The sequence below is a fragment of the Pelmatolapia mariae genome, linkage group LG13 (genome assembly GCF_036321145.2).
Source record: "Pelmatolapia mariae isolate MD_Pm_ZW linkage group LG13, Pm_UMD_F_2, whole genome shotgun sequence".
In the NCBI taxonomy this organism is placed as follows: Eukaryota; Metazoa; Chordata; class Actinopteri; order Cichliformes; family Cichlidae; genus Pelmatolapia; species Pelmatolapia mariae.
Genome location: NC_086238.1, coordinates 9873653 through 9896762, shown reverse-complemented (window position 1 = coordinate 9896762; position 23110 = coordinate 9873653). Strand labels below are relative to the sequence as shown.

General features: G+C 39.3%; 1 protein-coding gene across 1 annotated transcript in view; it reads left to right on the top strand.

Annotated features, from left to right (window-relative positions):
* Window positions 1-23110, top strand: part of spock2 (SPARC (osteonectin), cwcv and kazal like domains proteoglycan 2) — a 36024-nt gene that overhangs the window by 2070 nt on the left and 10844 nt on the right. Inside the window, exon 2 of the mRNA XM_063491856.1 lies at window positions 15648-15693. Coding sequence (XP_063347926.1) covers window positions 15648-15693 — 46 coding nt within the window. The remainder of the gene's footprint in view (window positions 1-15647; window positions 15694-23110) is intronic.

Sequence of the window (23110 nt, the reverse complement as noted above, 5' to 3'; positions counted from 1 at the left end):
TTCTTTTATTAGGGTTTCTCAGTAATTAAAACTGTAAACGTCTACAGCTGAAATACAAATTTCGCAACCAAATAGTGCTGGGGTTTTTTCTTAATAGTTGCCCCATGATGGTCTTTGAGTTAAAAAAAGACAAAAACTGGAGCAGTTCAGTCCCTGGGAATATTTTGGTTAGTGTATAAATGACTGCCAATGACACAGTTATAGGTATTGAGATTACGCAAATTCACTTGCACAGCCCTCCGAGAGCCAAATGCTGAATATTAATCCAGCACTGGAAAGCAATAATCAAAGCAGCACAACATGAAAGAGGGGCTCTTTTACCCTTGCTTTGGCATGTACGGAAATGCACACAGATGCACACCAAACCTCCCCCCACGAAAACACACTGAATACATAGGCTGCAGAATATGCACCGTAAATATTTTATATTTATTCTTTTGCAGGTTTTTAAAAGCAGGATCAGGATAAGAGGCTCTTTCACTTCCAATACAAACGGCTCCCACACTTCAATCTATTTGGCATCCGAGGCAGATAGATTTAACAAATACAGTCAACAAATAATAGAATGGGATACCTTCAATCCTTTAATCTGACAGGTGCACTCAACATTTCATTCCACTAATGCACCAAATCCTGGATAAAACTATAAGACAAACATGGGAACAGGGAAGACAATCATGGTAACTGGGTGCAGATTTGTTACATTACCTCAAACATGAACAACTTTTGTCAGTTTTTCAATTTTTATAAAGAATTGGTCACTTTTTCGCTTAAATGACAATCAGTTAAGGGTTACACTTACATTTTTCACATTTTTATATCAGACAAAGACAACTCGAGTAAATACTAAAGGCAATTTTTAAGGGAAAAAAGCTATCCAAACATAATCCTACCAAAGTAATTGCCCCATCTTGTTACACTATTAATTAACTGGGATTAACCACATATCGAAAGCTGAGTTCAAGTTCACTCACCACACCCAGGCTTGATTACTCCCAGACCTGTTGAATTAAGAAATACCCTAAATAGAACTTGTCTGACAAAGTGAAGCAGACTAAAATCAACATGCACATGCTACAATCTAAAGAATCTCCAGAACAGGTGAGAAACAAGTCACTGACATCAGTCAGTGTGGAAATGGTTGCATAGCCATTTCTAAGGCTTTGGGACTCCACCGAACACGGTCACAGCCATTATACACAAATGGAGAAAACTTGGAACGGCAGTGAACCTTGCCAGGAGTCGCCGTCCAACCTAAATCACTCCAAGAGTACATCAACCACTTATCCAGAAGGTCACAAAAGAACTCAGAACATCTTAAGAAATGCAGGACTCACTTGTCTCAGTTAAGGTCAGAGTTCATGATTCAACAATAAGAAAGAGACTGGGCAAACATCCATGGGAGATTTTCAAGGAGAAAACCACTGCTGATGAAAAAGATTGCAAAGACTCATCTCGCATTTTACAGAAAAACATCTTGATGATACCCAAGACTTTGGGGGAAATATTCTATGAACTGACAAGACGAAAGCTGGAACTTTTTTGGAAGGTTTGAGTCCCGTTACATCTGGCATAAAACTAAAACAGCATCATACCAACAGTTAAACATGATAGTGGTAGTGTGATGGTCTGGGACTGCTGTTTCAGGATGACTGATGGAACCAAGAAATTTGCTTTCTTCCACAAAAATCCTGAAGAAGAATATCGGATCATCAATCTGTCCCCTGAATCTCAAACACATTCGGGTTATGTAGCAGGAAAATGATCTGGAACACACCAGTAAGTCCACCTCTGAATGGCTTAAAAACAAAAAAAAAACAAATGAAGGTTATGGAGTTACCAAGTCAAAGTCTGATCTGATCTTTGGCGTGACCTTAAACAAGCCATTTATATTTGAAAATCCTCCAGTGTGGCTGAATTAAAACAACACTGCACAGAAGAGTGGGCCAAAATTCCTCCACAGTGATGTGAAAGACTCATTGGCAGCTATCACAAACACATGATTGCAGTTCTTGTTGCCAAGGATGGCACAATCAGTTATTAGGTTTAGCGCACAATTACTTTTTTTCACACAGGGCCAAGCAGGTTTGAATAGCTTTTATCTCTTAATGAATGAAATAATCATATAAAAACTTCATTTTGTATTTACTCAGGTTATCTTTTTCTAAGACTAAAATTTGTTTGATGATCTAAAACATTTAAATCTGATAAATATCCCCCAAGGAAAGATCAGGAAAGGGCCAAATACTTTTTCACAGCACTATGTATAGACAGTGTACTAAGTGATGGGAGTCTGCTGTAATTTTGTGCATTGCAGATCCACTTTTATGTTATGAAAGCAGATCAACAGTAGATTCCATTTTATTCTCAACTTACCTTGTAAAAAATAATAGCGTCCATGAAATCACATGGGCATGAAATTGTTCTGGTCCTTTATTTCTGTTGAAGTAATATGAACATATATGTGTGTCTAGAAATTGATGATAATAAAGAGTCAGCAATTCAACTTCATACCGAAGGATGCTCTTCATTGTTAGCCTCAGTCAAACATGGCAGCATGTACTTGTCAGAAATAGCTCAGTGTTTAAAACTGGATTTTTTTGTGTACTGTATATATTTTTTGTGCTTTCCCCCTTCCTATCCTGCACTGTCTGTGCCCTAAATCCTTATCTTAAAAACATGCACGTCTCCAGTCAGGCATTTCAGGACCACCCAGTAGCAATCTTGCCTGCACCTGTTATCCATTCACTTCATTTTTAATGAACAGAAACTCGTCGGCCTGCACAAAAACATCAGATCCCTCGTCGATGTCAGTAAATTAAATATGCAGAATGGTGGAAGCACTTGGAGTAGACTCTGACAGTTCTTATTGAGATGTGAGGTTGTATTCTTTTGCTCCAAAACACTAGCAGGTTTACCTTTACTACCTGTTCTCACCTGTCTGATTTTAGTCTCTCATGCCATTTATCTGGCTACAGTGCAGCAGAACTGTGGGCGCACTCTCAGTTGCTTCTTTTATTATTTCACCATGGCATACAGAAATGATTGTGGATAAATCGTCTGTAACGCTGGAGCCAAACTCTCCATTAAAGGCTATCCAGACGAACAGTAAATTATCATCACTAGCCCGACGCTCAGTCTGTTATTCCCACTGCACATGCTGTCTGATGTTAAAATAGACTGCTACTGATGCATTAATGCTATGAATGATGATAGCGGCTTATCAGAAAACCATTAATCTATCTAGTCATGCTTTGTTCTGGCATGAGTCGGTGCTTATCGCTCACCAGATTCTCCGCGAGGCTGTAAGCATCCAAAGCTCTGAGGCAACGCACACGGAGTGCATCTTGATCGCCTCCAACTGTTTTGGGAGAGAGGGTCTGCTTGTTCAGAGTTTAGATAGAGTACTGGTGCACTGTGGGGTGTCTTGGCTGGTTACCAGAGGCCTAGGTGGGCTGTAATTGAGTAGAAGAAGAAAAAAAAGAAATAGCCTTTCATCGTGCCAGGCTACAGCTGCTTCCTACAGTGGTACAATAGCCACAGCTGAAGGGAACAGGTGTCACAAAGACAAATTTGCTAAAGAGTTAAGAGGGTGATTAATTTCAATTTTCTTGGAAGATTCAGTTGTTTACAAAATGGAATAAGTGCATCGCAATTCAGAAGTCTTCATACAGGTGTGACTAATGCCTGCTTAACAACACTTGGGGCTTTAAAACAGCCATTTTCCTTCCAGTTGCCAGCAATCCCTGCCTGCCTCGATTTCTAAGTGACCTTCTACTGCATTTCCCACACCTAGTTTGGGAGTCTGTTTGCCAAACTTGCTGCAGGAAACACCTAATATCCCAAAAACTACCAATAAAGAGCTCTTTATGGGATGCTGCCAGTGTCCTGAAGGTAGACGACAAAGTTAGTAAAGATCCCATTTACTGTTTTTTTGGAGTTGTTTGGTTTTTCTCTGAGGTGATTTAAGTTATGATTTGGTTAGACTTAAAATATCAACCACGCATGATTATGCATGGTCAGAGGTGATATGTTGTTAGGGGCAGCGTAGGGTCTCCCAAGCCAAATTGTTCCTGGGGGTGAGAAGACGGACTAAGAGTGATGATATCATAGAAAATATAGGTACATGGCTACCCTGCCAGGAAATAGTTACTTGGGGCCCACACTGCAGCCATGCCTGGCCACAAGGAAGTCTGGGCATCTCTGCTTATACTGTTGCCCCCTTGACCTACACCTGGATAGAGCAAGATGGATGGATGGATTATCAACTGAAAAACACTCTAAATTAATTCTAATAGCATATCAGTATGACATGTTTATATGAATTCTGGTGCAAAACAACGTTCTATATATAAATTTGTTTCATGAATCTCATTTGAAAAAGAACAGTGCAGCAATCTAAGACCTAGTGAGCCTTTTGAGGTTCTTTACAGCAGGTTCAGTAAATCTAACTTTGCCCCTTTTAAAGCTAACAATAACTTTAAGTGCCAGTAGCTGTCTCCACAGTAAATGCAGTTGGTCTTGAGCCAGGCTGATTCACAGCCAGTGTGAGATCAGGCCCTGTGGGTACAGGAGCGGATACAAAGGATTTTGATTAGCGCTGTGGAGAAATTGTTAGAAGTGGTTAGAAATAACTGTACGTATCCAGATGTTTTAGCACCTGGGAAACCCTGAGAGGAAAAACTGTTTGTTGTAATCAAACTGAGAAAAACATCAACTCTACACACACACACACACACACACACACACGCAAATATGTCATGTGCACATATAAATCCAGTGTATGGAGCTGTGATTCTTGTTTTGAAAGGAGGTTGGCGAGTCTGGTCCTTCAGATTTAAGTTTTAATTGATAAAGCAGCGTTCATAACACTGCTCTCTTTAAAACTAAAAACACATGAGCAAAAGAGCTTTGATGAGTCAAATATAAACTCATAAGATTAGTTAATTTCCCACCTTATGAAAACTGTATGGGCTGGGTATGTTTTTTTTAATATAAGCTGTTTAATTGTATTTAAGCACTAATTGTTTGAATACTGAGAAAGTACTGTGGTTATTTAAGTCACTGAACAGGACCTTTTGTTTTTGATATGGATACAAATAATGTGGCTTGCTGTGAGGTTAATTGTATTAAGAGACTGATCAAAAAGTGTGAGGTCAGGTTTTGTTTTTTGTTTTTTTACTGAGGGAAAGACTATATAATTCTGGCTAGGAATAATAAGCAGGTATTTGTATCAATATGACAAACCAAATTGACTAGCTTTAACTGAAAAATTAGCTCTCCACCCTCTTGAGCCCAGTATAGTAATGGAGTTCTGTCAGTGCAAGCAAGGCAAGCTGTGCTTGCCCAGTGGAATCTAAAGATTGACATTAATTCAAACATAACAAAGTGAAGCAATTCCTCTCCTTTTATCTGAAACTGTGTTTTATCATAAAGCTTACCTCTTTGCATTCATCCTTTACATTACTGTGATCATGTTGCCACAACTGTCTATTGTCACAGGAAGCAGGTTTGACATTGATTCCAATGAAATCGTAGGGTGTCTTTCATGGGCACTTCAGTTTCTCATTAACAGAGGCATGAGCTTGCCAAGCTGAGAGGCCAGTAGCTTCTTTCTTGTTGTTTGTGCATGGTCTGTGAAGTCAGAATAAAGCTGCCACTGTCTATGCTTTCACTGCACTGAGATCATTTACTATATGTATGTTTGTGGAAACAGAGCTAGCATTAGTAAGTAAACTAGCTTCTGTGGTTATCTTGCCAACTATCTTGGCCAACATATGTGATGTAGAGGAGATGGAGTGTAATAATTCTTTTAGCGCATTAGCAAAGAAAGCTTCAGTGATGGAGAAAAGAAATCAAATCTAATTTAATAAAACATGCAAGTTAAAGTCAGCCATCACTTTTAAATTAGCAACTCTTAGAAGTAACTTGGTAGAATGAGCATACAAACTAACCAGCTGTTTCGCAAACACACCGCCTTCATTTTTCTGAATATTTTTAATCCCCCTGAAGATATAAACACTTAACCATGTCCCACAGCCCCGAAGCCTTGTATTTCAGCTGTCCTTTTATTTATTACGAATATATTTATTACACTTTTCAAAGTCAAGGCCTGTTTTTCTGACCTGTTTTTCAGAGATATGTAATCCTTGCATGGTAGCTAATAAAGAAATGTGATTTTATAGAATAGGGTGCATTACTAGGAATTAAACAGAAAAGTATTTAAAAGTAGCTCAATAAAAAAGCTTAGTCATCTTCAGCATTAATACTGGCAAATATAACCTAATTTGGGAATGTACTTTTATTTGTTATCATTATTTTGATCATTTTTGTGCAGTTTGACAAGAATAGAGTTTAGATGTTATTTTTATAGTGTTTTATTGTTGTTATTATTATAATTATTATTATTATTGGCAAAAGGAATGGTTTAAAAAAAATCTCCACCACTTTTTAACTAATAGTAAATATTTAGTAATATATTAAATATTTATTTAACTATAAAAGTAATAACATTTTACAGTTTTTGTGCAGAAAGGTGAAGACATCAGGGAAGAGTGCAGCAAATTGCAGGAGACTGTCAGCATAGATTAAACAATAAAAGTCAAGCAGGGCAAACTGGTATGTTTTAATTAGGCCCAGTTTTTTCTTGATAAACAATGAACAAAGCAGTATGGTCATTTCTGGCTCCAAAAAACAATATGACAGTGGTTGTGTTGCCAGACATGATGCCTCAAAACTGTAGTCCACAAACCACTGGATGATGGTGGGCTACGTCCAGCTTTAATATAGAGACTATGAGTACTTGACATTTCATAATTTATTATTTTTGTGCAGATTAAGTTTGCAAGCAGTATTGTACTTAAGTAAAATGACACCAGCTTAACTGAGCAGGGAGTCACCAAGTAGACATTATTTATGTGAGAAATTAAGGACCTATCGCTTCACAACCGAATAAAAATGAACTTAATTTTGACTGACTGGGTCTGTGTTAATTCTATGCTTTAGGTAGGTCATAACCCTACGTCGTAACATGATGTGTACCTCCCGAGAAATGCAACAACATATCGCTGTTGAAACAGTCCACATGGGCGTAACTGGTGACAGCGGTTAGATCATAGATCATAAATTCAGGTTAGTCTCTGGTGGAAATTAAGAATTTTGGGGGGCTTCTGAATATCTTGATCTGTCTGCCTGTCAGTATTTGAAACACCAAAAAGAAGAGCTTGTTTGTCACAAGACCCATTTCTTTCAAGATAACATTTCAGCTAAGGGAACTTCAAGCAGACTTCAAGCTGAACCAAGGAAGCTTTGTTGCTAAAATTCTTATCTCTTACCTACTGATTATGAATATTTATATACTGACATTTCTTAACAGTATCCCAAACAAAGAAAAAGGAATATATGTATGAATTTTTGTATTTTAGTCAAAATAGGAATTTGTGAATTTTAGCAGGGTCTAAGACTGAAATTAATAGACCCCCATATCTGCTTTTCCCATGAGATGAGCCAGGTTTCAGTCCTGTTGTGTTAACGTGGATGTGACTCTTGTCCGATTACACTGTTTTAGACTCCCCTGTCTCAGAACATCGGCCAATTCTTATCCCTTTTGAAACCCTTACCTAGGCAGCTTCATTGATTTTCCATTGTCGTATGAGCCTGTTTTTCAGTTGAGCTCTGTGTTTTCAGCAAAGTGTGAAGCTTCTTGCTGTGTGCACCAGATTCTCCTGTGAATTGCACACTGTTTTCTTATTCCCCACAGGGCCCTGAAAGGCACAAGGGCTGATTTTATTTATAGATAGTGAGTACAGGGCTGGCATGAGTGCACAGAGGTTTTGTGGACTAAGTGTGATTTTCATTTTGTTTGTTTTTTCATAACCGGATCTGTGCATGTCTGCATGCCTGTTGTGTCTATGCTTCATGTATTGCCAAAAAACATGGATGATTAGTACTGCATGAAAATGTATTTACTAATTCAGTGTAGCCCGTCCTTTTAGTTTTGTTGGGGGGGTTTTGTACATTTTAATGTGTATTCACTCAAATGGAAAAACCAATTTACCGTTTGTCTAATTAGATGCAGTTTTCAGTCAGGCTTTGTATTTGACCTTTTATCCATTCTTTGCTCTCACAGTATTTCTGACGTCATTTGTCCCTACTTGAGCGTGAAGAGTGACATTAGAGCCTTTCTTGAATGAGAATTATGTATAATGCACAATGACCATATTAGTGAAGTACCTCACTATGTAGTGCAGATGTAAGTGAATGCTTTTTATCCACCACTTGCAGAGTGAAGGTGATTGCTCATTCAGGAAACAGTAAGGAAGGCGGTTCATGTCTGTTTATTCGAGGTAGAATCTATCCACATCTGCCTATATATTTTGTGCTTTTCTTCGATATTAGTTGTATATAGACACAAATCTGTGCACCTTTACACTGCTCAAATGCTCGCACAGTAAACCGTAATGAAACGCACAAGAAAACCCTCAATGTTCTCAAGACTGAAACGACTTGACTCAAACCTGTTCAGTCATTCTTTGTCTAGTGTTTTCTATTTGTGTCTTTTGGTTTGATGCCTCCCTCTTGTAAAATACATTTTTAAAATAGCACTAGTTCTGTTGGTACTTCTCTAAACATCCAGAGACTTGCTCTACAAATGCAGGTTTCAATTTTGCATCTTCAAAACCTTAAAAGCTTAAAAAACCCCACAGAGAATAATTACAAAATAAATAAATTAAAATAATAAACCATTTTGATTCACCGCTCTGTAAGATCTGTTGCCTCTGATTTTCAGTCCAGTCCATGGTAATTTGGCGTTTGAGAAGAGCTTCTTCCATCTTCTCTGTATAGCTTTTTAGCCTTGCCACCTAATCTTTTGTCCTCAACTTGTCCAGTTTCCTTAAATCTTTTAAGGACACGCTGCACACCATGCTGAGATATGCCAGGTTTTCAGCTAACAGGTCAGTGTTAAGCAGTTTAACAAACAAAAAACAACATTCATGTGAAAACGAGCAAATGCAAGGTCTCAACTGAAAATGAATAAAAAAGCAGCCAACATCCAAAGATAAACTATGAAAGGCCTTCAAAAAGGCTGGAGAACTATTGCTCCAGACCACTTTTAAAAAATACAAGAAAGTTTGGCTCATCAGAAGCAAAATGAGAGGTGGATCAATACATTTGCACAGTACTGTAGATTATTACTTTGCCCTCTTGCCCTCACCCACATTTTGACCATTGATTGAATTCTCAAAAAGTACTAAACTCCGTTTCTTCTTTTACTTACCCTGTCTTTGGAGCACTCTTACATAAGCCTCTCTCTGTCCTGTAAGCGCACAAGCCTCTCAGCATTTGATGCCGTGCCTCTGCTCTGCCTCTGCTTTGCAGTCCTGGCTTGGTGCATGCAGAGATAGGAATCTGCAGGCTTGCTTCTCATGCCCTGTAACCAAACACGCATAAGATCAGAAGAAAGGATATAGAATATGAATAATGTTGAGGGGGTTTTGTTTCATCTCTGGTATGTGATCCGTAAACTAAAGCCGAGAAGCATGTGAACAACAAGCAAGTTTTTATGAGGTAGGAGGAAGTGGTACAGTTCTGTATGTAGCATCATATATTAAATTTATATTGCCTTGAGGTTTTCTTCAGCAACCTCAAGGCAATATAATTGCATTTAGCAGATCTGGAGGGGGTTGTACAGCTGTTACCCGACCAAGTTTATATCAGTGTGCTTCCACAAAAATTTCATTGATAATAAATAAAACATCAGTGCATAAATATGTCTTATAAAGATTGCACTAGACACTGCAAGCCTCATTTTCCAGCATTTTAAGGTGAAACTGGGTTGATTTTTTTGCGTGTCACTTAGCTAATTACTATTTCCACCAGACAGAAATTCTTATTGTACATTATGAGCTTCTTTGTGCCCTCATCCTTCAGTCCCTCTGACTTTGGGCACGAAGCCCATCTGTCTGTGAACTCTGAAGGAAGATTATGTTACATTAGTATGACCTTGGTGTAAAGTAAGCTTAAGAGTGAAGATCCTGTAGGTCCAGGTAGCAGTCTGTTCACATCCTCACTAGCCTTGAGACTTTTACGATTACCCTTGAAGAAAAAGCATCAGCATTGATTTTTTTTTCAGCAAGTGCAAAAAATTATTACACTAGTTAGTACTTACATCTGGCTCTGCATTTAGATTATGTAATTATTTTATATTTTATATCCGTAATTTATATTTTATATTGTGATTTTTATCTGTATCATGGTTTACTGGAAAGCACTTTGGTGTACTTCGGTCTTTAAATGTGCTATATAAATAAATTTGATTTGATTTGATTTGATACTTAGGCATTACAGATGTATATATATTCATGCACTGGTGGGTCTCCATTGGTCTACCATCGCAAGTGAAGCTGATTTGTTCATCCTGCACTTGGAGCTACCTGCAAAACAACAGTTACTCTTACTGAAATGAAGTAAGGCGGGACTTTGATTCTTGAGTTTAATACATGTGTTGTCAAAGCTAGGGGAATGATAAATGGCTTGTGTCTTCGTGGGCAGAATACAGAATGTTTTATTAACACAATAAGCAACAATTACAGCCTATTACATTTGGTTTAACTGAGGTGTTATCCTCGTGATAATCAATATACTGCACTCAAACCACGTACTAGTACCAAACCGAGCTATCACAGCAATGTAGTTACATTTCTGGGATGGACTACATCAGGCTACAGCACGCCGTAGATTTAACACGATGCTGTAAATTAAGCATCACCAGTGCAAGGCCAAATATTAAATCAGTTTTATTTTAAAAATGCATGGACAAAGATTATATTTTGTATTTTAAATTTGACAATTTGTATTTTTTTTCATGATCTACATTCAGAAGTTTTTTTTGCTTAAAGAATTAGACATGTACTTACTTGCTACGATTAAACCAGAAACAGTCATCTGCTGTTTTTCAGGAAACAGGGACACAGAAATGAATATTTTGTATCAGCATAAATTATATGTTTGTAAGTGGCTCACATTTACACGTTTGTGTTTAGTATGCAACAGCTCTGAGGCACTTCACCTCCCTCACAAAAGGGTTTTGGCTGCTGTCATGCTTAAATAATTTTGTTATTGTGTGAATTGTGTGGCCCCTGGTCTCTTTTGATGTGGTGGATATGCCGGAGCTCTGTGAGGTTTAGCATGAATGTGATGAATCCACTGAAGGCCGATATTAACAGAAATTGCAGCAAAAGGTCAATAAAGCTCCATCCAGGCTTGTACGCATCTCCTCCAGAGAGTGTTATTACTGTATCCTTTGTTACTGATGAGCCCGTGATGCACTCTGCAGTTACCATGAACATACCCCTCAGGATAACCGTGGTGAGCAGAGTGCATCTGACAGCTGACATTTACCCAAAAACACTTGTCAGTCACACGTGTTGGGGACATACACCCCCACATTCATTTCAAACGCTTTCTTGTTTGTTCTTTTCAATCCAGCAAACAAGCACAACCTCAGTCTGTCAAGAGATCTTTGTGACTCTGTGCAGTTCCTCCCGAGTCGAACCCAATCTTTCAGTGGACAGGCTCACAGGGTTGTGATCCTCCCCCGACAGATATGAGGGATTGTGATCTGTCAATCAGTATTGTAGCCCGGCAGCAGGACGAACACTCTACCGTGTTTGATGTGGAGGGTAAGCTTCCCCGCTCTGTTTAACAAGAGGAGATCTTTCTGATGTTATCAGTTAGATCACAGAGCTCCTGGATGCACCTGAGTGTTTTCATCTCTCACTGCCTGCTACCTCTAATCACTTCTGTGTAAAAGCCAGCAGTGTTTTCATCAGAGTACTGGTCTGTGAATCATATTTGAGGTGATGTAATTTCTCCGCTGCGTGCCAAACTTGTCGTCTTGTTCCACGTTTCATGCTCACTTTCAGTTTGCACTCAGGAGAATTTATTTTCCCCGAATACATTTTCTGCTGTCTCTCTTCTATGAAATCATTGATTTCCAGTCCTGTCAGCGCAGCAGGACAGTTTCCTCATCAGTCCTGGCAGAATCACAAATACAGAAAGGCTGCTAAATAATGCAGGAGCTGAAGCATCAATAAGAGAGGCATGGGAGGCATCGGATTAATGCCCAGGTTGTAAACTCTTTGATGTCTACCCTCTTAATGTGTGACTCCATCAGACCAGACAAGGTTAAACTGCATAACCAGCAATCGTCCATAAAGCTCATCTGTAGTGTTGAATTAAGAGTCAGACACGAGCCAGGTTACTAAAGGAGGGGAAATAAGCTTGGCACTGCAGCGAGCAGAGGATGAGCAGAGCATCTGAGCTGCACTGGGGTAGATTTTAAATCACAAGTGGAGCCTTTGCTAGTGATGAAAATACTTACCTCTCTGTATTGCAGTGGTGAGGGTCAAAAAAGACGATCCTGGCTTTCACGATGGCTGCTTTTCTCGCATGTTGTGTTGGGATATATCACCTTCAGGGGAGCGGTTTGGCACGTTCTCCCAGTACAGTAAATGTTTACAGTTATGAGTCAGTCATCGCTAAGGAGGGATGGTGGCCGATTGTAAATATCCTAAAATGACTCATATTTATTATTTCAGACATGAGTATGCTCCAAACACTTGTTTTGCTAACATTAAACTCTTTAACCATGTGCCTAAAGTGATCTACAATAACAACAACTTATCATACTGTGTGTGTACACAAAAGTAGAAGCTTTGCAGAATTATACCGTTATTTTGGCAGTCCTGTTGTAATCTGTATAAACGGCTTTTTGCTGTAAAGTATTATTCCGTTGTCACACAGGACTAAAGACCCACTGGCGAATGAGTGGCAACACCTGAAAAATATATATTCCCTGGCTGGTTGGCAAGTGGTGGCTGGAGGTTGCTGGCTGTCTCCAGATGAACACAAAGAGTGTCCTCCACATACCAACTTCCTCGTGATAACCTGCCAAGTTAAATCCTCTAGGTATCTTGGTATTCATCTAAATTACCCTTTGAGTTGGAATGACCACACTGATAATTTGAGTTCTCCTTTGCAGCAAAGGCTGTATTTTTTATTTTTTTTACACAGGCTGAAAGTCTCGGAGAACACACGACAACTCATGAAGTATGAGACGTTGTGGTTATGGCAGCTTTTGTGTACGGGCAAAATCAAAGCCGTTGCATCTGGTTCAGTCCATTTCTGAGCAGTCTGTACTCAGACACAGACACAGAGGGTTCTGTCAAACATGTAGCATATCCTCCATCATAAGTAGGAGCTCCTACAGGCAGATGATGAAGAGCCCCAAAATACAAGCTGAAGTGTTTTAAAAATCCATTTTCCCCATGTCAATCAAGATGTTAAATAACAATTTTTAAAGGTACAGTTAGTAATTTCTTCAGGTTATTTAGAAAATTGATGCATTCTCATAAACTTAATAATAATCCATTAAAAATGCATAGGAGCAGGTAGATGCTGCCATGGTGGCCCGCCTAATACTTCCCCCTAATCACATCTATGTGGCTAGAGACTGGCCTCATATGTAGCACACCTTATTAGTTACTTTTAATTTAAGCATCACAAATAGCTCCATTTATGACCATTTAACACCTGTACATCTATATTTTCATCATCTCTTTGTCATTATGTCTCTCTCCTCCCTTACTTCCACCTTCCTCTTCCTCATTACCCGAAGCCTCGTTTCCTGAACTGAAGTCAGGGCTCTAACACGTACAGACATGCAAAAACATGACTATTCACCTCCAATATTGTCACAGTTGCTTATTGTTAACAGGTTAAACATGCAATCTTCCCATCTCCAGACAACTGGCTAAACAACAGCAACAGTAGCTGGATATAAGCTAACGTTAGTTTAGCTAATGTTAGGCTTAAGCATCTAAAAAAAAATCTAACTTTCCCTTTGATAAACATTTGGGGGTTTTTTGTTTTGTTTGACGTTCTTACATTGTATTAGAGTTTATTCACTAAGCAGAAGAGTCTAACAATATTAGATCCACTTAGAAGAAAGTTTCACTACTACCGGCTAACAGAGGCTAACAGCGGTAAAAACAGCAGCGCTTACCAGCAGAAACGTTCAGGATATCCTCAACAACTCATTTCACAGTTTCACTGCTGCTTGGTGAGAAGTTGGCAAGTGTTTGCAGACCAGTCAGCATATTCCGTGCAAACTATGAGGGGCTAAAGCTTAAAAGGGGGTTTCCAGTGCAACTGTCACCCAGAGAACCACTTTATATTCTTGCATCTTTATCTGTCATTCAATTTCTTTGAGCTATTAACTTTGCACTACACCACAAAGGGAATGCTACTGTATTTATGATACTTGAACTCTGTCTCGATGTGATCAGTCCCTACAGGAATCCTGGTAAAGTTTGTCTGTTGATAGCTAAACCGTGACACGTCAGTCAGTCATGCAAACATTGTAAATTACAAATAAACATGTATATTCAGATGAGTCATGCCAGAAAAGAAATGCAGTATTATACCATAAAAATGTACAGAGGCCTTCTGTTTCAGCGATTCGGTGTACAAAATTTACTGTATTTTTAATGCAGTTTGTCACTGTGTATTTATATCTGGACATTATTATTTTGCATCAGGAAAGTACTGACAGGTGTCCCAAACCTGAAGGTGAAACAGGTAGAAAACTGAAATGTCATATGTACCACCATCTACAGGTTGAGACATCTGTCACCTTGTATTCTTACGATACTCAATACCCTTCTTTTCCACCTTTTTCACCTTGTTTAGGTTTGTGGTGAAGCAGTGTTGGGAAAATTTAATGTTGTGTGTTTTTATGCACCAGCCATCATTCAGTTACATTTAGTGATAAGGTGAAACCACTTTCCTAATGTTGGTGGGCCTCTCTCAGTCAAATCTAATCTGATCTGATCTTCTAAATTTGTGGTAAATAAACAAAACTAAGCAACAAAAGACTTTGTTACATATATTATTATAAAATCAGGTTCTAAGGGATTTTAAAATGAACTTACAAAGTCTTTTTTGTGTCCTCTGATCTTGTGTCTTGAATACAGCTTAATACGCTCTGTCCAAAATTGCACTTTTCTTCTTCACTAATATCGACTCTTTTCTCTCCTTTTGCTGTCATTTCACCAGGAGGTAGAGGTCAGTTCTCTTCACTTTTTGTAAAGCTCTCTTATAGCCGCCTTTGTCCAGTGTCTTCTTCATGAGTAATTTCCTTGTCTCTTTGTGTGTCTTTATCTTTGCCTCTCCATCCATCTTTTCTCCCTTTTTTGCAAAATCTCTTTCAATTTGCCCATTTTAATTAGAGCGATTAATGTTCTAATTAAACGGGGGTAAAAAGGCAGAGCACTTAAAAGGCAGCTCACCCCTGATACCGTATGTCTCGAATATAGGCAGAGTGTGCAGATTTGTTGAGCTCATTTCCATAAAGAATGTACAGCCACAGTCTCTGGTGTGACTCACTTAGCTAATTATCATGCCAGTGTACACATTATAATCAGTGTCCAGTGATAATGTAAACTACATCACTTCTCCACTGTGATGATAGCAGTGTTCATGCTGTATTTTATAATATCAGCAGCACTGTGCACTTGCTGTGAATTACCTGACTCTTTTGTCTTGGCAGCAGATGATAAAGTAGTGTTTTCTTCCTCTTTCTGCAGGATGACTACGTGCGTACCTGGGATGAAAATCAAGGTTCTAATGACAGTAAGTTTCACAACATCTTGTTCCTTTCTGTGTGTGCTGCTGAGAGATGCTGAACATAAAAGCGTCTTGTTGAATTTTGATAGCTTACAAATGGCTCATAGAATCGACGACAAGTTTTAGGACCAAGTTTTGCTTTCATAGATGCCTTAATTCTTGGCAGCATAGATTCACCAAGGTGCTGGAAACACTCCTCAGAGACCAAGATTGCCCCATGCTTTAATGTTGTTTATATTAAATTCAGGGCCTATCATCAAAATGTTGCAGCACAAGTCAAGACTTATCAGACCAGGCAATGTTTTTGTCCAATTTTGATTAGCCTGTGCGAATCTTAGCCTCAGTTTCCTGTTCGTAGCTGACAGGAGGTGCACCCGGTGTGGTCTTCTGCTGCTGTAGCCCACCACCTTCAAGGTTTGATGTGTGTTCTACATATGCTGGTTGTAATGAGTGGTTATTTAAGTTAGTGTTGCCTTTCTGACAGCTTTTAGCAGTCTGGCCATTCTCCTCTGACCTCTGGGATCAACAAGGCATTTTCACCCAGAGAATCCAGAGAGTTTTCTCTGTGAGAAAATCCCAGATGAGCAATTTCTGAAATACTCAGACCAGCTTATCTTGTGCCATGCTACGTTCAAAGTCACCAAAATTGTCGTTTTTTGCTATTCCAATGCTAAGTCTGAACTTTATATGCCTAAATGTCATCTGGTTTATTAGCTATATTAAAGAGCAGTTGAAGAGGTTTACCTAACAAGGTGGCCTGTGAGTGTGCTTAATTAGAGAAAACAATAACTAACTTATATTCAGTGATCACTTTCTGTGTGATAATAATATATAAGATGGACCAACATGTATGACTATGCTGTTTTTAAGATTATCCGGAACATAAATATTATAAAAATGCTTATTTGGGGGAAAAAGCCCTTTTGATGGTCTTATTGAGAGTTTCTTATAGATGTATTTAGGCTCAAATAAGGTTCTTAATGCTTTTACAGTTCAAGTTAAAGATGAACTACTTTCATTAAAGCTAAATGTAAAACCACAGCTTTGTAACTTGCTACACAATATTACTAAATATATACCAAATGCTTCCTTGTTGCGTTTGTATCAGTCGTACGGTCTCATGTTTAACTTTAGTAATTAGTCATTTCTTGGCTTCCCATTGTAGAACTCCATTATGTCTGTGTTTCTCTGAAACATGATTCCATGCCCAGGCCTTTTCTGCAGTAAAGCTGCTTTCATCTCAGTTTATAAAAGCCTCAGCAAGTATTCTGAAGCTCTGAAGTACCCAGTTAGACGTAATATTTCTATAGAAAGAGAAGCTAAAAGTTTCAATTTGATTACTGGCTTATCCGATCACAATTAACCATGACTGCAAGAAATGCTGCAGTTACTCTTACAAAAGTTTTTACAAATGCATCAGCATATATCTTAAGGCAAACTGAATGAACTGAAGAAATGGCAGAACAATATATACACTAATGCACACACTGAGGGCTAATCAGGGGAATGAGACACAGCTGGGGAAACAAGGCACAGGTGAAATAAATTAGGATAATACAGGGGATGTGGAGCTAGGTGCAAAACACAGGAGACAAATGACTGCCAAAATAAAAGAACAAATAAAAACCATCTGCTGAGTGGCAGGCAGGATGTGGACCCAAATGCAGGACTCATCACACACCGGATAACTCAAAGAGGCAGCTTTAATTGCGCCGTAGCAAAAAATACACTAGAAACAAAAATCAAAAACCAGAGAACTAGAAACTAAGGACAAGGAACTAAGACACTGGGAAAGTAGAAACTAGGAGCGAGGATGACAAGGAACATGGAGGAAACACACACACCACAGAGCACATGGGAGTGGTACGACGCAACAACAGACAGAGGGACAGGAATAGCAAGGGAACGAGACACAGGAGGAGAGAACACCTGGGTCTAATTAGACATAAAGAGACCAAGGAAGCAAAGCAGAATACACCACACACAGGACAGGACTATCAAAATAAAACAGGAAACATGAGACAGGCATGGAGACATGGATTTGATGAGGAGACACGACTGACTGGGGAGACACCGGAGATGAACAAACACAGAGATTAAACACAGGCTGGGATAAACACTAAGAGAGGAAGAACTAAGATAACTGAGAACTAAAGAAAACCAACAACAATAATCAAAGATTATAATACCAAAACTGAAACACAAATCCTGGATCGCAGACCTAGTACCATGACAGGAATAAGCACAGAGCTAATCTGTGCTTGTAAATCAAAACTTTTTCTTTAGGCTCAACATTTTTTGTAATAAAATAGTCTGCTGGACAAGTAGTCAGCCAACTGGCCTCCTTATGAAAACTCTGCCTTCTGTTATAGTGTCATGGAGTAGATTTAATAATGTGTGCTGAGCTAAAGAAGTTAACTAATGCTATCAAAAGGACAGTAAAGTTGCTTTTAATTAAGGGTGAAAAGATTGATGTGGTTTCTAAATTGACATATCCCTGGCTCAAATGCTAATTTTAAGAAACATGTCAAATTAAAATAGCCACTAAATGTAACTTGGCTCTTTCTCAACAAAATAAAAGCCAAAGGAAACCACTAGAATCTTTGCTCAAAAAAAAAAAAATGGAAAGAAGCCAATTTAACATCATCACTATAAAATCTGCCCACTCCTGGCTCTATATTGACCTGTGTTATATTTGTTTGGACTGGTATTCAGATATTCTTGCTTATAATTTGTCTGATACATTTAAGATGCAGACAAAGTGTGTATGTGTGAGTGTGTGTAATTTGTCTATGTTTTGTCTGGTTAGTTTTGTCTCACTTCCTGTTGTTGTATCGCTGTGTGGACATTTTAATTGTTGGCCTGCCTGGTCACAGTGGAAGAAAACAAGCCTTAGGCTAACTATTCTGCAATGAATCAAATAGTAACATTGGTAAATAATGTTGTAACAAATAAAATGAAGAAAAAGAAACCTACTAGACAGGATTGCATTTTTTCTGTATGTGTTAAAGGAAAGACAGGAAACTCTGGACTAGTATAATTAAGGTTACAAATGAAGCAGTCCAAAGCAAAACACCCCTTTAATGCTTCTTCTGTAACCCTGACACAACCCGATACTTTATTTGCTCAAAGAGAACATCTTCTGTTAATACGTAAACGTCCAGGCCCCAGTGAAACAGGCTATTACCCTGTAAGATTTATTTATGGGATCTTAATGATAACACAAAACACACACACATTACCCACTAGAATCCAAAGTATATCCAATTATCTCAAAATAAAACTATATTCATGAAACCTCCCAGGCTTTGTATAATACAGTAATGTATGTGCATGTAAAAAACCTTTATCTGTACTCAAGATGTGTCATAATGCATTCATTATTCAGGCATGAATATAAATCCATGCAAAACGAAGAAATCCCTGCGATGGATGCTTTTGCAGTGAAAGCAAAGCTGCAAGATTGATTGAAACTGAATGTCATTATATGGCTGTGCTGCTGCACGATCCGTGGCCTGTATTTGAACTGTAGTGCTTTCCAGACGGTCACCGGTTCACCAAATTAGACAGTGTTGCCTGTGTTTTTGTGTTTTTATTTTTATTCCGGGGTCAGACGTGCACTGTCCACAGCTGCACTGATTCCTTGGCGAAGATGCTGAAAGATGTTTGCACTCCGCTTGAGCGGATCTGATGTGACTCCCACAGGAAATGCTAAACATTGGCTCGACTTCCACCCATCATCACTTCGCTCTGCTTCCTCCTTTTTCCTCCGTCTCCACTCCAGCAGGAGCCGCGAGTGGAGGCAGAACATCTGAGGTCTCCTCCTCAACTCCTGCTGCAACTCCAGCCTTAATTGAGCCGGTGCCAGATGAAGTCATGACATGGAGTTTTGTCCTTAACCACTGTCACTAGATTTGCAGCCTAAATGAAGTCAGCTGAATAGCTGAGTCCATTAGCGGAATTTCCAAGGACTTAATGAAGGACTAATTATTGTTCCCAATGGGTGAGAGGTATAAAAGCATGAGAAGACAGTGAGGCAGAGGTGTGAAGCTAATATGCCTTGATTTAGTGTAAAATGAGTGACATCAGCTTTATTCCTGCCAGCTCTAAGGCACTCTGATGATCAGGAAATTGTGGACTGTGGGTGAAGGCAAGTTGGCAGGTGTATGAGAGTGTGATAGGATGCTAATAGAAATATCTTATGCTCTGTTCATGTGTAAAGAGGAAATATTTTATTCAGAAGGAAGAATCCAAGGACAAGAACATTTACTGAAAAATACACAAAACATTACACACTCACTTTGTTAGGTACAACTTGCCCATACTAGGTTGGACTCGCCTTTTGTATTTAGAACTGTCTTAATGCTTTATGGCATCGATTCAACAAGGTGCTGGAATCATTCCCAAGATATTGTTCCCCATTGACATGACAGTCTCACACAGTTGCTGCAGATTTGTTGGCTGCACGTCCGTGATGTGAAAGTGCTCTGTTGAAATAAGGCAGGGGTGTCCAACTCCAGTCCTCGAGAGCTACTGTCCTGCAGCTTTTAGATGCATCCCTACTCCAACAGAGTAGCTTCAGAGTAACTTCAACATGTTGTGTGTTCAGAGATGGTCTTCTGCATACCTTAATGCAGTGGTTCCCAAAAATTAAACAGCTGTGGGATACTGTTTGTCTGTGATTTGAACCAGGGGAACAAATTGTGGCAGGATCAGCCTGATATTATTTGTATCCCACTGTAACTTTACTGTATAAAGAGCTAGCATTGCCAAAATTTCAGTATAAGAAGTGTTTGTGAACTAAAAATCAAGAATTGTGGGATACTGTTTGTCCATTATTTGGACAATTTGGACATTATTTGAAACAAATTCTTTTGGGGATCCCTACCTGGCACCGCTGTTGTTCAGTTGAAGCCAAAGGCAAGATATGCTTCATCATATTTTATAGTCTTTGGTTTGGAAGAAAGTTGGTTTGGAAGCATATGATCCTTGATCCTGTGCTTTGCGTTTGTGTGGGAGCCCCATCAAAAACCTGCCCATTATGCTAGCAGTGCAGCTCACTGAAGTTTGAACTTCAGTGAGCTGGCTTTACCATGTCTCAAGCCTAAATGAACTCAGTTACTGCCATGTGATTGGGTGATTAGATAGTTGCATGAGCAGTTGAGCAGGTATGCCAATCACAGTGGCTGAGTGTATATCCAAACTCTAAGGGATGATGTTGAGACAGTGCAAGGCAAGATTAAGGTCCATCTAATTTCTTAACCCCATATCAGATTGAGGGTCACAGGTGACTGGAGCCTATCTCAGCTGAGAGGGTACACAGATTACTGTCCCATTCACACTCACATCCATAGCTACGGTCAATTTGGAACCACAAGTTCTTCAGTCACTACCTTGCACGACAAGCGAAGATTTCCAGTAGTACACAAGTGTCCACATAAAGCCACGCTAATAGTCAGGTTTTAATTCTCATTTAACTTGTTGCCATGGCAAACATTAAAAAATGAAATGTCATCTTTGAACCTAATCCTGGGTTTTTGAGGCTCACATCTTATCTATTTTGCAGTCAAACATACCAGCATACTGTGGATCAACTTCACAAGTGGCATTTGCGTCTTCAGCTTTTATGAAACTTTAAAATGCTTGCCTTAGGTTGTCAGATGAGTAGTATTTCACATCTTTCATTTCACACAGCATAAAACCCTTCATCTATCTATTTCCCTTTCTCTCATTCTGACGCAAGTGTGTTATCTCCCTCCATTGATCTGCCTTCCTTTATGACTGGCCTAATGAAGCGAAAGAGTGAAAAGAGGAGATTTGTCCCTCTGAGACATCACTAAATCAGTGTGATGTCTTTACTCCGAAGCTCTGAGCCTACAGGCCTCATTTCTCAGCCGGGCTGCCCAGACTGCTACACTGCCTTGCAGAGGAAGACAGAGCTTTAGAAATGTCAACAGACAAGAGAGCCAAAGCCGTCAACAGACTGAGGTGGAAATTTGCATTCAGGAATCGTAGTAGCTGACTCCACTTTAGTCGATGCTGTCCCGAATGAGGGTGGCCAAGAGAGCTCACCGCAGCTTATTAAAGGACAGATAGATAAGACACAAGCCAATTAAGGAATTGTCTTCATTTATTTGACATTACATGCACAGCACAACTAAATACGCTCTGAATATCTCTGATGGGAAATGTTTCCAAGAGACAAAACACTTTGTGTCCCTTGGAAACATTCGCATTGTCTTTGTTTGACTTGTGGTGTGTTTTGTTTTGTTTTTTGTTCTGGTACTTAAGCAGATAATTGTATATAAAATACACAAGATAATTAATGAGATGTGGAATAGCAGGGAACACATCAAAAATTAATCTGGGAAGCAAGACTAAGGGAAAGTACAACAAAATACAGGGTACACAAGGCAGGAGATCCCATAAAGTTGATTCTGTTCATCTGGACGTAGCATTTTCAGTTTTCTATCAGTGAAGGATTGGCAGGATACTTCCAAAATACAATAGGAAGAACTGACCAAAGGGAATATCACTGATGGAGACTATACACAGTGTTGGGAAGGTTACTTTTAAAATGTATTCCATTACAGAATACCGAATACATGCCCCAAAATGTATTTTGTAACGTATTCCGTTACGTTACTCAATGAAGGTAACATATTCTGAATACTTTGGATTACTTAATATATTATCATGCTGTTTACAACTACGTGAATGTACTATTGCTGTGATTTATTACTGTTCCTGAAGGTCCGCGGCTCCGAACCGTAGTAAAGGGACCTCTGGCTAATACGGCGGGTTCCGTGTCGGGCTCGTAGCTGAAAAATAGCTTTACTTTGTTGTCTGGGTCAACTTTGCTAGCGAGAGACAGAGAGAGGCGTTGAAAGGCTGCTCCAACAGAACTTATTTTTTCCGGAGGAAAACACGAACACAGTGTACAGTCGAGTCTTAATAGCTTACTTACAAATGGGCTCGTCAGGCACTCTTCTTCGCTGCAGTGGTTATTATTATATTTACATGCTTCCAGCTCCCGTTTTTGCTCCGTGACAGCTCGGACTTTTCCTTTCTCTCCCTCCCTCGCTCACAGACACATAACGTGTATGGCAGTCCATTCTCGCTGCAGCACGGACTACACTGCCCATGAGGCTACATTCTTTAGGGCCATGCCTGTAGCATTCTGCCTTTTAGCTTAGCACAACAACAACAACAAAAAAGCGCTCTCTCACCCAGGAAACACGCAGAGAGAGAGAGCGTCACCCTGTAACCATGGCAACCGTAACGCTGCCGCCTGGAACAACAGAGCGTAGCTGTCAAACAAACCCAAACAGTCCTGACCCGCGACAATATGAAACAGGAAAGTACCGCCGTGTAATCCATTTATTTCACCAAAGTAACTGTATTCTGAATACCACCTTTTTAA